This window comes from Cryptotermes secundus, unplaced genomic scaffold (assembly GCF_002891405.2).
Source record: "Cryptotermes secundus unplaced genomic scaffold, Csec_1.0 scaffold94, whole genome shotgun sequence".
Taxonomy (NCBI): domain Eukaryota; kingdom Metazoa; phylum Arthropoda; class Insecta; order Blattodea; family Kalotermitidae; genus Cryptotermes; species Cryptotermes secundus.
In genome coordinates this window covers 927377-940903 of record NW_019737391.1, presented here as the reverse complement: position 1 = coordinate 940903, position 13527 = coordinate 927377, and the positions used below count along the sequence as shown (strand labels likewise).

The window sequence follows — 13527 nt, the reverse complement described above, 5'->3', positions numbered from 1 at the left end:
TGGAATGAAGATTGGCAGGGGAAACCGAAGTACTCGGAGAAAACCTGCCCCAACGCCACTTTGTCCACCACAAATCCTACTTGACCAGACCCGAGATCGAACACGGGCCGCCGCAATGGGAAGCCAGCGACTAACCGCTTGAGCTATGGAGCGGCCCTTAATTAGCCTACTCCAAACTTTATCAGAATATTGTACAATACTTCCTTTCTAACTGAATCAAAGGTTTTCCTGAAGTCTATGAATAACAGAAATGTATATTTCAGATTGTCAATAATAATAAATTAAAGAAATATAAATAAAAAATAAAAAAACTGATATTCTGTCTAATTGATCCCTATTTTTTTTTCAGANAACTGAATCAAAGGTTTTCCTGAAGTCTATGAATAACAGAAATGTATATTTCAGATTGTCAATAATAATAAATTAAAGAAATATAAATAAAAAATAAAAAACTGATATTCTGTCTAATTGATCCCTATTTTTTTTTTCAGTATATGATGAATGCAAGGGATCTGATAAGTAGTTGATATCTTATGTCTAAACCCACACTAATGCTCCCCATTAAATTCATCGCATAATGAACACCGCTGAGTCTCATAACCAACATGGAGTTATTTATGACTGTGAACAATAAATGAATAAGAACCTATCACGATGATTACAGTGGCCATGCGGTCTAAGGCATGAACTGTCTTCGCTCGTTCGAATCCTGGGATCGTGGTTTCAAGTCCTACTCAAGGAATGGATGTCTGTATATGGGTTTATGCTGTGTTTATTGTGTCCTGTGCAGATAGCGGCTTTCGGCGGGCTGACCATTCGTACAGTGAGTCCTACCGACTGTGTAAAAATGATTATGAAACTGAAGAACAGGCCAGGACTCAACAAAACGCTAAAGGGTCATTGAAGAATTGGTAAATAATTGAATGAGTGAATGAAAAAGGATAAGAAGCGGAAAATAAGAAGTTCCAGCGTGGGAGACCGAGAGTAGTTCAGGGAATCATAAAAATGTAGCGAATTACGTAAGATAGACTTCCCCAGTTTTGCGATAAACTTTATTGTGTTATGAAACTCAAAATGCGCCCTGAAATTAGGAAAGTTTTCCGCAGTAATATGATGCCATGAATGAAAAATATTACAACAACTGTGAGACATACATACACATAATTTCATGGCAAAATTATATTTTCTTTAACACTATGTAGACACATCACGAAATAGAATACTTTTACCTCATGCCTCACGAACTGCAGTAAAAGGTACAAAGATAAATCTCTAAAGAACATTATTTTGAAATCAACTATCACAAACCTAATTTTTATTTTTAGTGATACACATTTGAATTTGAACACAGCATATTTCAGATGTAAATGTTTAAATAAATAGATCTCTAGTTAATGAATTTAACCGACAATTTAAATTCACTGGTAAGTATGTAGCGTGTCCTTATAACTCGAACATTCATACCGCCTTTTCATCTTATTTTTGTCCAAATTAGATTTTACAAAGTACATTTCACTTCCAATAATTTGTATGTTTCATGTTTCCTTAATTTTCATAACAAATCCTTTTATAAATTTTGATAAATCATAGCTTCTCTTAACACAAAATAAATATTAAAAATGCATCTGAGTTAATTTTTGCCTCGCCAGTCTGATCCTAATATGGCGGTCCATCGAATTTTGAAAAAAATTCATAGAAACAGATTTAGAATTCCATTCATTTAATCTCATTTGAAGAATAATATTCACGGTCAGTATCCGATATAATGTTTATATATATATATAATATAAATGTTTAAATTAATAACAATAAAAATAACATTTTCTTTTTATAATAAAAACCTGTTCTACAAAGCAAGAGAAACTCTGTCTGTCTATGTATCTATCTGTTTACAGCTCTACAGCCCTTTCTTATGCCTTGGTCATTTTTTCAAATTCTTCACCTTTTACACAGTCGGTAGGATACTTTGGACGTGGAATCAGGCCGTTGCAAGGACGCTACCGGCACATAGAACAATACAAACACAGAATAAACGCACACAGACAGCCATAACTCGTGTGGGATTCGAATCCACGATCCCAGTGTTCGAGTGGGTGAAGACGGTTCATGCCTTAGACCGCGTGTCCACTATGAGGGGCAGGAGAAACACTGAATATCATTAATTCAGATATTGATCTACTTCAGTAAGAGAAGGGACTGTAGTAAATATGGCGGACAAAGGATGCGGAAGTGTTAGTACGGAAGTGAATATCGAAAACGGAACAAAAGAAGAAAGGAGAACGAGAGAGCTAAGGTGTAACAGCGGGTTGATATTTTCACTTCCTTCTGCAAACTTTGCATTCCTATCACGTTCATAGAACAAACGTATTAATTGATTTCTTAGTTAAAACCTTCAGACTTCCTTCAGTGGTCTCCCTTGCTATTAGTGGATTCGCTTTCGTCAATTAGCGAAACCGTTCTTTGGATTATGCATTCATGTTTCTTCGGACTGCACCAAACTGAATGCCCCTGTCTAGTTATGTAACCATGTGAATGAAATTCAGGCTACATTATGTATCTCACGGCCTTATATGAAAGTTTATAATGGTTACCTTAGATTTCTTCTTTTTTTTCCCTTGGCACTACAGCCCCAGTGGGCCTAGGCCTACCTCCATGAACTTCTCCGTTCACTTCGGTTTTTCTAGATCTTACACATTCGGTAGGACTCCTTGGGCGGGTGATCAGCTCGTCGCAAGGCCTCTACCTGTACACAAACACAGAAAAACCCACACACACAAACTAAACATCCATGCCCTGAGTGGGATTCGAACCCACGATCCCGGTTTCCAAGCGAGCGAAGACAGTACATGCCTTAGACCGCTCGGCTAGCGTGACCGGCTTTTCTTCTTTTACTCTTCATATTTTACCAGTCTGCAGTAGTTCTGAGTGGAAGACATAACAGGCACGCGATATTCTATGCATAATTATTATGCCTTTCTCTGTGGATTATGTTACATTTCTCATTTTCGTTGATGATTTCTGCCTGTTCCATAAGCGACACAGATACAAAAGACTCGTGCCTGCCTATCAAAACTTACTTAATCCGTTCCTCTTATATCTTACGGTGTTGAGTGTACAGTCGACTCATAGATGGCGGTAAGGTTGTCAGCCTTACTCGCCGGCCGCTCTTTACCCCCAGGAATATTCCTGGCACTCATTTCTTTTAGAGACTGAGTCGACCCCAGGGCCATATTGCGGCCTGAAAGGTTAGGTCAATTGAAAAAATCCACCTCATCGGGATCGATCCCGCGACTTTCCGGCTTGTAGCATAGTGCCTCAACGAACTACGCTACCGCGTGCCCCGTACGAGTTGTAATTATCCTGTTAATCGGTGATTGATGAAGGAAGATATGGTCACCCTAATATCCGTCACAGACAAAGGTATCGTCACGTAAAACTAAAGTCGATTTTTCTTGTACGTTGATCGTAAAGGTAAGAGTAAAGCTGTCCCTGAAATGCACCATGGAGCCCCATAGGATTTTGGGACGTTCAGTCTCCCACATTTTCTAGACAGTTGGCTCACGGATCGCTGTGAGGATATCAGTCATACGCGCCGGCCGCCCTTTACCCCCATGATAGAAGACTTAAAATTTAAGCAACAAACTTTATTCAGAAACTCAAGGCTCAAGAGCATGGGCGCCTGACAGCGTCCTTTATTTTTTGTGGCTTATTTTATGACTCTGTCAGTAGCTCAGACCATGCAGCGTCGAATAGAACGACAATTAATAAATAATGAATTTAGAAAGATGTTGAAGTAGTGGTTGTGGCCTAATCTGAGGTATTATCCTGACACTTGTCTACATACGCTGAGGGAATCTACAAAATACCTGAGTCATTAAAGCCAGTCTCCGGGTCGGGATTTGAATATGTGACCTCCCGAATACGACGCATGAATGTCACGACGTTCTATGTGAGTGTCGTTAAATAACACATAAATAAATGTTATGAAATATCCCTGTTCCAATATGAAAATATCCCTTTATCATAGCCGGAAATTGCATTCTAGTAGAGACGTTTGACGTTGAACTCATACAAAGAAGCAGACAGAAAGCTAGTTTTTTTTTAGTGTATGTAAAAATGTTTATTGAAGCCTGCGCAGAAAGATAAAATCACAAATCGAACGAAACAACAAACGAGTCACAAGCTAGCCTGACGGTGTAGCTGTATTTCTGTACACGGCAGGAAATATCATGCATGACACTACTGAAATCATGACGTAATTTAGTGACGTAGCTCTGGTAGACTAATTCGCTTTGCTTCACAAATAACAGTAAAATAAAAAAGTAGATACATTGTTGTCTTTTATCTTTCTTTTCCGTTCGGGAGAATTCAAGTTATTATAATTCTGCACTTTATATTTTTCAAATGAATGGGTACAAAAGCATGAAACTCTTATAATGGGAAGTAATTAAAGAAATAAGAGTGGATTTGAGGGAAATCAACACATATGGAAAGCCGCAAAATATAATAGAATAGGGCAGTTGACTATAGAGCAGGATAAAATCATAGCCAATAAATTCTTCGAAAATTTGGTATTGTTAATTTATGTTGAAATAGCAGCAATAAATCAAAATCACATTTACAAAGAAGTAAAAGACAAAGACACATTAAATTCCGAGAAATTCTCATTATTAATATATATACTTGTATATAACACAATCGATGCAGACAAAATTAACGTTACACAACGTCACAATCATACATTGTAGTACGGACTAACATACAAACTTTATTAAAAATACCATACTATACCTACCATTGCTTAGCTCTGTTTAGAACACACACCAATTTTCGTCTGAATGCAACTAGTATCCATTTTAACTTCCTCTCCATAGCTCAAGCGGTTAGTCGCTGGCTTCCCACCGCGGCGGCCCGGGTTCGATCCCGGGTCTGGTCAAGTGGGATTTGTGGTGGACAAAGTGGCGCTGGGGCAGGTTTTCTCTGAGTACTTCGGTTTCCCCTGCCAATCTTCATTCCACCAATTGCTCCACAATCACCCTCACCTATCATCTGGGGCTGGTACAATAGGCCAGAAGTGGCCGCAGTACAAGGGACTTAGTCCCGCCCCACTAGCAATAAAGGAAATCCTTTTAACTTAAGACATAAAGTCAGCTAATGAAACTTTGTGTGTAATCTGAATTGGCAAAGGTAAGGTAAGGTAAGGTAAGCCGGTCAATGTAGCCGAGCGGTCTAAGGCATGTATTGTTTTCGTTCGCTCGGAAGACGGGATCGTGGGTTCGAATTCGACTCAGGGCATGGATGTTCAGTGTTTGTATACAGGTAGAGGCCTTGCGACGAGCTGATCACCCGCCCAAGGAGTCCTGTCGAATGTGTAAGATCTAGAAAAACCGAAGTGAACGGAGTTCATGGAGGTAGGCCTAGGCCCACTGGGGCTGCAGTGCCAAGGGAAAAACAAGAAGTTGTTCCTGTGCTTAACTAATTAAGCTGCACGCCATGATGGCGTATGGGGGAGTGGATGTATAGATCCACATTTTCTTGTTTTCGGCATTAGTTGGAGGTGAACTGGCAAAGAAAGTACCGTTTTCACATGTCGAAGAAATGGAGAAAAATGGCTGTTATTTCCGAGCAAGGAATCTTATTTATAGAATCGAAGTGTTAATGCTGAATCCATACAGAGACAGCAGTACTGATGTTCCATATTATAGACGAGAGAAACCCCGTCATTGCTCGTAATTCCCAATAACAATTCAAACAGGAAATTTATGTTTGTCTCTGCAACACTAACAGCCAAATCATCTTAAGAACTACAAAAATGAGCAAACGGGACAGGTACAAGAGGGTAAAGTAAAAGGTAAAGTTCTCCCTGTGCTTAATCAGTTGAGTACTATGCCATTAAGACGTATTGGGGAATGGATGTGTAGCTCCACCATTATTGATCTCGTCACTAGATGGAGATGAGTGGTCAGCTTCACACTCTTCTCGCTTTACCCCATGCGAAAGAGCCCCTGGTAAACAACGGATAGGAGGCTGGGTGACTTCCAGAGCTTGTATGGACGCTATGGAGGACAGAAGAATCTGCCCCCTGCTGAGAATCGAACACCGGCCGTCGCCCTACCGCCTTAACTACCCCTGCTAACTTGTAGTGTGTGAGGGGAAACGTTGGAGACTCCAAGAAACATGATTCAGTGTGACTATAACAAATTCTTACATGAGTCGATGGGTCGCCGTTCCTTTTATCACTTCGTGAAATGTCTATGCACTGATAGGACCAATTCTACTGTAAAATTACTCAACGTTATCCAAGGGCAACTATTGTTGACAGCTACAAAGATAAGTCGGACGTATCAACTGAGGTACCTGACTTAGTATGAGTAAGAGAGTGGGCACTTACCTGCGAGGCAGAAGGGGCAAATGATTGCCGAAAAGCCAAAGGCGCCTCTCACCGAGCCATTTCTCCATGCATGCGGCCAACTACTTACTGACTGAGCTGCATGAAAGCACACCGCTTTCCTTGCGATTAATCGATTCTGAACGCGAGGCAGGTGCGCCTGAATTGATCTTCCACCAATCAAAGTACAGAACTTCATGATTTTCCTTACTCTCAGTTGGAAAGAAATAATAATTTGATATCAGTTGCATTAATTGCCTTTAAGAACATGGATTTTCAAATGGAAAGAATAAATTGAAAATTGAAAAAAAAAGTGTTTAGTGAAATAAAAATTATTTACGGGAGGTTTTCTGGAATGTGACATGTAGTCTTGTAAAGGTTTGCCGATGTTTCCGATGAATGTGATATCTCCATTTTCAAGGTAATATGTACCAGACTACACATCATCACATCCCAGAACACAGCTGTCTTCATATTTACCGGTGTGAGAAATAAATGTCTTTCCTGCTAAAATATTAACATCTTCAAAGCAGAAAGAAAAAGAAACGAAACTTTAAGCTCTTGGTTTCCAAAAATACATACATGTCAAAAAAAAAGGTAAAGTTGCTCCTGTGTCTAATTAATTAAACACTACACCATGAAGGCGTATGAGGGAGTGATTGTATAGATAGCGTAGTCGGTATAGTAACTGACTACGGGCTGGACGAATTAGGGGTCGGAATTCGAGTCCTTGTAGGGTCAAGAATTGTCTCTTCTCCACATAGACTAGCTTTGAGGTCCTCCCAGCCTCCTGTCCAATAGGTACCTGGGCTTTTTCCCCAGGTGTCAAGCGGCCGGGGCATGAAGCTAATAACTCACATCCAACTAGCGCCGAGATCAAGAAAATATTGATCTATACATCTATGTGCTGGAACTGAAGATAAAATTCTCGTAGAACGAAATCTACTGCTAAATGTCCCGTACTGTTTTTAGCGCTGCAATACATAGAGAAACTCGATGTGGAGGCCCTCAGAGTCGTAATATGTGACTTCAGAGTCTCTTGCGAGTCATTAGTTAAGCGATTATGTTGCTGTGAAGTGAATTTGTTCTGTAATGGGTACAATTAGCACAGCTATGCAGTACGAACTGACAAGTAAAATTTATACCATAACATAATGTTTCTAAACTTTTGTTTCTTGAAAACATATTAAAAAAAATAAGGTTTCTATATTCTAGGACTTAACAACCGGATAGAAGTTAACCGACATTTCGGAGGAATTGACTATTTCCGTCTTCAGGGCTTAAGGTTAAACTGAGGAGACTAGCACCAAAAATAATCTCACATTCCAGTATTTGTTATCCGTAAGAATCGCACATTTTTCACCCTGATAGCTTGCATGTTTTGGTTGAAATCTACATGCTGTGTATTTGTAGTTCTCTCCGGTATATACACACAATGAACCGCGCCATAACTCAAGCAGTTAGTCGCTGGCTTCCCACCGCGGCGTCCCGGGTTCCATCCCGGGTCTGATCAAGTGGGATTCGTGGTGGACAAAGTGGCGCTAGGGTAAATTTTCTCCGAGTACTTCGGTTTCCCCTGCCAATCTTCATTCCAACAATTGCTCCACAATCACCCTCGCCTAACATCTGGGGCTGGTACAATAGGCCAGAAGTGGCCGCAGTACAAGGGACTTAGTCCCACCCCACTAGCAATAAAAAAAGAATATACACGATGAAGCGTTCCGTTCTTTAAGCCACGCATACAAATTATCCACGATAAACCATGCGCATTCTACTTCTATTTCCACTCTCTTAAGTGCAAATATTCTCCTCTGAACTTTATCATCAATCATTGTTCATTTATGTCCTTAACTTAGGCTGAAAGATCAAGTTTCATATTCATACAAAACACCATGCAAAATTATGAAACTAGTTAAGATGTAAAAGTTTGTGACTAATTTACATGTACAAACACCGTGTTTCTGGACATTCTCCGTCTTCCTGTTTTCACCAAAAGCACTGGATTCTGTCTCCGTCTTCAGATAAAGTCTACTCAGTTGGGCCCAACCGATAGAGCTACTCCTTATCTCCAGGGAATCCAATATTCGTAACTTTGTGTTTTGAAATACAAACAGGAAGTTGGAGAATGTCCAGAAATATTATATTTGTGTAGTAATAGTCGCTATCATCATAATCGTCACAATAAAATAAATCTATCCCTGTAACAGGCCATGGAGGCCCATAAGATTATGAGACGTCGAGGCTCCCACATTTTCTAGACAATCGGCTCATAGATGGCGGTTAAGTTGTCAGCCTTACACGCCGGCCGCCCTTTACCCCCAGGAAGATTCCTGGTACTCATTTCTGTTAGAGGCTGAGTTGACCCCAGGGCCATAGTGTGGCTGGAAGTATTAGGTAAATTGAGACAATTCGGTGATCTCATCGGTAATTGAACCCACGACCTCCCGGCTTGTAGCATAGTGTCTCAAGCAACTACGGTACCGCGTGTCCCTTCATTTTAATACATTCTTCCAATATGCGTTTAGGTTTCCGAAGTATTCTCTTCCCTTCAGAGTTTCGAGTAATAAGTTATACGTATTTCTTATAGTTGGAGTACGTACTATGTTCCCAGCCAATCACACAATCTTAGATATGATCAGCCTATTAATATTTCATGAAATTTGAAAGAACTTTAATATAAAATTATGGATAAAATATTTCACCTGAAATAGGACGACAAACTAAAGAACGTGTAAAATAACAAAAGATTAATCTTGTGCTGTCATAAAATAAGGGGGATGCGATCGTTAGAATGTAAGACAGATAAGGGCAACAAGAATATTTTTGGAATTCTAGTGAAGAACCCCACCAGGGAAACAGATACTGAGATAAGAGTGCAATATATCATAGCGAAGTACATTGTTGTGACAAGAATATGATTATGTTAGTTTATTCACTTTTATTCTAGAGATTTCGATATTTTGTTGCAGTAGGGCTATCGGACAGACGACTGCAATGATGGGACCCAGGAGTACCTGACCATATGCGGACGTTTTCTTAAAAAAAAATTGAAAAGTTCTGAAGCCTGAGCCACCCGGTAGTATCAAATAAATCGTAAGGTCAATGTTGACCTTATTATATTAGTTATACCAACATAGATTCATGCGACATTCTTGCATTGAATCGTTCTGCTATGGAGTGCGGAATTTACTTTTTATAAATAGTAAAGTTTTTTAGGTACAACAATTTACACAATAATTATGGATCTTTCTGGAATATGTTAATATATTCTTTTATTTACTAAATTCCACAATAATGGTAGAAAACTGTACACAAACAATGCACGAAATGGCACGCTTTCTTTACTGTTTTGCTGTCAGATGAGTATTAAACATGTAATCATTTTTATATTTTATTATTGGTGGCTGTTTTGAAAGTAATTCCTGAGCTGTGCACTGGTATTTACATAAGAAGTTCGTAAATAGAATAGTTATTACAGTCTACAATAAATGATTTGTCATTGCAGGAACCTTCTTCTGTTATGGTAACCTTATTTGTAATTAATTCTATATTGTTCTGAACATTTGAGGATATAAATTTTTGCTAAATCTATTATTCCTCAAAGAGGGATGTAGGAGACCATTATGATGGCTAGGCGTCAACTGATTATCTTCCCTTATATTGTAATTGTTACATTTTTACACAACAAAAATACAGGCATGTTTTAACAGGAATATTTCCTACATTTATTTTATGTGTTATAAAATAATCACATTATTCCGGGTTACCATTGCAGTTTGTATGCTTATTTTAATTAACTTCTGAGTTAGGCACAGCAAGAGAAGAGTATTACATGTACTCAACCCAAACACCGTACAGAACAAGAATTCGTTAATTTACGAAGAGTTCTCTGGATATTTGGAAGATATGTAAATATACCATTAATCCTTAATACAGACGTTGTCTAGAGCAAGAACTGAACCACTCCCAATGGCAGTGGTTTCATAAATAGGCTATACGCGAATGAATACTTGTTATTAATATTTATTAAAATAATTTCATTAACTTGACAAAAAGTCTTTCATATTTAAATCTCTTCACATGGTCATTTACCTAAGCGTCAAATTTGTATGTAATTACTTAAAATTATGCTAAATTTGTAATAATTTTAACGGATATCATTACGAAACCAATGGAAGGGCTATGATGAACATACTGAAACGAGTTTATGTATTCTGAGGAAATTAATTTTGGAACAGGTACTGAATAGAGAAGATATTTCCCGACACCACGGTGCCAAAGTGAGTGCGCCTCTTTAAATAAATTTGAACGAATAGGGGATGTATATGAAGTAAATAAAACAGCAATGTATTAAGAAGGCTCTGTTTCTATCTGAACTTTTGCATTCATTAGACTTGCTTATAACTCTAATACAACTTGCTTAGAGCATTTAACTGTATTTGACTAAAGATATTTGAAGAGGATAGCTAAAATATTTGAAGAATTACTTAAAAACTTGGAGTACGTTATATCCTAAATAGTGTAGATACAGGTATATTAAAAAAGGTGTATAAAAGATTTATAATAAAACTCAATTTAAATACAAAATAGATTGTATTCTCTTAACGTCTTTAAGCGTGATATGTTTCTATCTCGGAGTGGCTAATGAATTTCGTGGTGTAGATCAGTTAATCTTGCGGTTCCCGTCTATTCGAGCTGCACTGCTCCTAGGTATTTACAGTTACATAGGTAATGTACCAACTTAGTTGTATAGTATTATGACGCTAATAATTATCAAACACAGTTATACAATATTTATGTGTCAATAACACTGAAACGTATAAGCTGTTATCGTGAAGTTTAATACATTAAATTGTTTCACGAGTATATTAGTTAGGGCGGAATTCTCACTTAACAAAAGTATTCTCTGCTGTTTGTAAGGCAGCCTTGGTGGAGTAACTCTGAATTCTGTATCATGTGTCCAGCCCTCAGAATATCAGTTTTTCAGGGTGTGTCAGAGCAGTTTGGATTGATACAAATTCTTTTTCTTTTTCTTTATACTCTCAAAACATAAATAGGATTTATTATGATTTACACAAACGTTCTATTTACCAAAATATGAACCTACAACAAATACTTATGAATAATTAATCGGCTGTGAAATAAAATGAGTATATTTATATGTAATAATAGCATTCCTGTCCTGTTTGATCTTCAAAGGGTTTAAAGCATTTTCCTGACTTTGCCATTCATAATGACTACAGCTGCTGGTTGTTCCAGTTATGACTGGAAGGAATTTGTTAAACTTCAAATACACATTGCCACAGTGCAAAGTTTCTTATGAAGGTAAAGGGGATATATACTTAATTTGGGGCACCTAACTGACAGATACATTATTGCTGACAACACAAACACACAACTAGTATTAAAACATACTTTCTACATACATTTTTAACATAATACAAATTATTCATTATATTTTCTGTATGTGATAACACCTGCAAGAAAAACTAAAGATGTGTATTTTTAAAAGGACAATAATTGTCACGTAAAATCTTTACAACATGTAATCTGAATCTATTTTGCATGCCAAATCTTGTTCATGTTTTGACATTAACAAAACTTTTTCATCAATAAATATCCCTTTAAAGTAGGTATTGATAGCAGTCCACGATTTAAAAACATATTCTTAATCAGCAGAATCATAGTTGTTTTATATTATTGTAAAAGGTCCACCTTATCTGGCAATCTTACACTACAATTTTATATCGACGAAGAATGTCATGATTTTCTACAGACCAGATCCACTACCTATACAAAAACTTCATATCAAAAATGTATAAAATATCTGTGATCTAGTTTCCTTTCTTTTATGCAGTGACAAACGTACTGATCTTCAGAAATAGAGTAGGCATCTATTTTTAACCCATTATCATAGACTTCATTCTACAATACAATACTTAGTGTACATTGTTTTTCTGATAATAAATCAGAGTTTCCACACACGTCTTACAACACTACTCAACACTATAGAAATAGAACAGAATGTAGTTTATAAAATAGAGACCAAATTATGTCGTAGATCTTTCAGGTTAGAAATAGGCTACTTCTGCATTAAAATATAATTTTATGACAGTGCAATATGCACAATTATAATTTTCTTTGTGGTATATAAAATGAGATAAGGGCAAATCTTAACATAAACTGTAGATATCGCTTTGTTATGTTACATTCTTCTTATCCCGCCTAAACAAGGGAAGGGATGGATGGATATTGTATAAACTTGGGAGTCCCTTAAATTGTTGCCTCTGATGCTGACTTCCTTGCACCTCTGGAAGACTTCTAACCGGATATAGCCACAAGTGGGAATGGTATAGAGACACAGAGGTAGCTGAACGTCCTGCTGGACAGTCTAGCGAAACTGAGCGAAACATTGCACACTTTGTGGGTCCACTACGGCTGCTCCACTCTTTTTGTCCCCGAGCCTCCATTTGCTGCGGACGCTGGGTCGATATCAGAGGTCTGCAAACAAGGAAGCAAGTGGTTTACTATAATGAAATTACAAAGCTAATCAGCCAAACCTACTGTATTACTATAGGTCTGTGTTAGGGTTACCTTAATAATTAAAAAATGGTATATTTCCGTTTTTCTTCTAAACACCTGGGCATTAGTAAAAACGGACATGTTAAAAATTAATAAAAACAAAAAATTAATAATATATTAAACACTGAGAATGACATTGGTGATTATTCCTTCGTATTTTATTTGTGAACTTGTAAATTTATCGTTCAAAAGTGTCCTCACGATAGTGGTTGTGCAGTCCATGGATTTGAAGCTGTGGTTATGCATTGCAGTATCATATATAAAGGTTCCTTCCTGTGCTAATTGCAATAACTGCTTTTGCATTTCACTAATATTCTTCATGCTAAAGTAGTCACTTACGCTGTTACTGGAAGCTTGTTTTTAATATGCAGATTATGTTGTCTTTTTTTTCTATTTTCACGTGATTGACCACGTCTGATCGACCACTTTGTTCAATTCAAAATTTCGCGTTGCCTAACATGCATTCAGCATTCTGATTCACATCGTAATAAATGGATATTCGCTCTTAATACTGTCATTAATACTGCATTTGCGTTCTGCCATCACTATATGGATGA

General features: G+C 37.6%; 2 protein-coding genes across 6 annotated transcripts in view; both read right to left on the bottom strand.

Annotated features, from left to right (window-relative positions):
- LOC111870288 (cyclin-dependent kinase-like 1) overlaps positions 1-6466 on the bottom strand; it is a 36686-nt gene extending 30220 nt beyond the window's left edge. Inside the window, exon 1 of one of the 2 annotated variants that reach the window (XM_023862432.2) lies at positions 6392-6466. In XM_023862432.2, the coding sequence (XP_023718200.1) occupies positions 6392-6459 (68 nt within the window). In that variant the 5' untranslated portion in view covers positions 6460-6466. The remainder of the gene's footprint in view (positions 1-6391) is intronic. The other variant, XM_033753747.1, reaches the window with a different exon arrangement.
- A 3177-nt stretch (positions 6467-9643) lies between these two features.
- LOC111870269 (putative epidermal cell surface receptor) overlaps positions 9644-13527 on the bottom strand; it is a 133614-nt gene continuing 129730 nt past the window's right edge. For all 4 annotated transcript variants that reach the window (XM_023862399.2, XM_023862397.2, XM_023862400.2 and 1 more), the window contains one exon: positions 9644-12889. In XM_023862399.2, the coding sequence (XP_023718167.1) occupies positions 12882-12889 (8 nt within the window). In that variant the 3' untranslated portion in view covers positions 9644-12881. The remainder of the gene's footprint in view (positions 12890-13527) is intronic.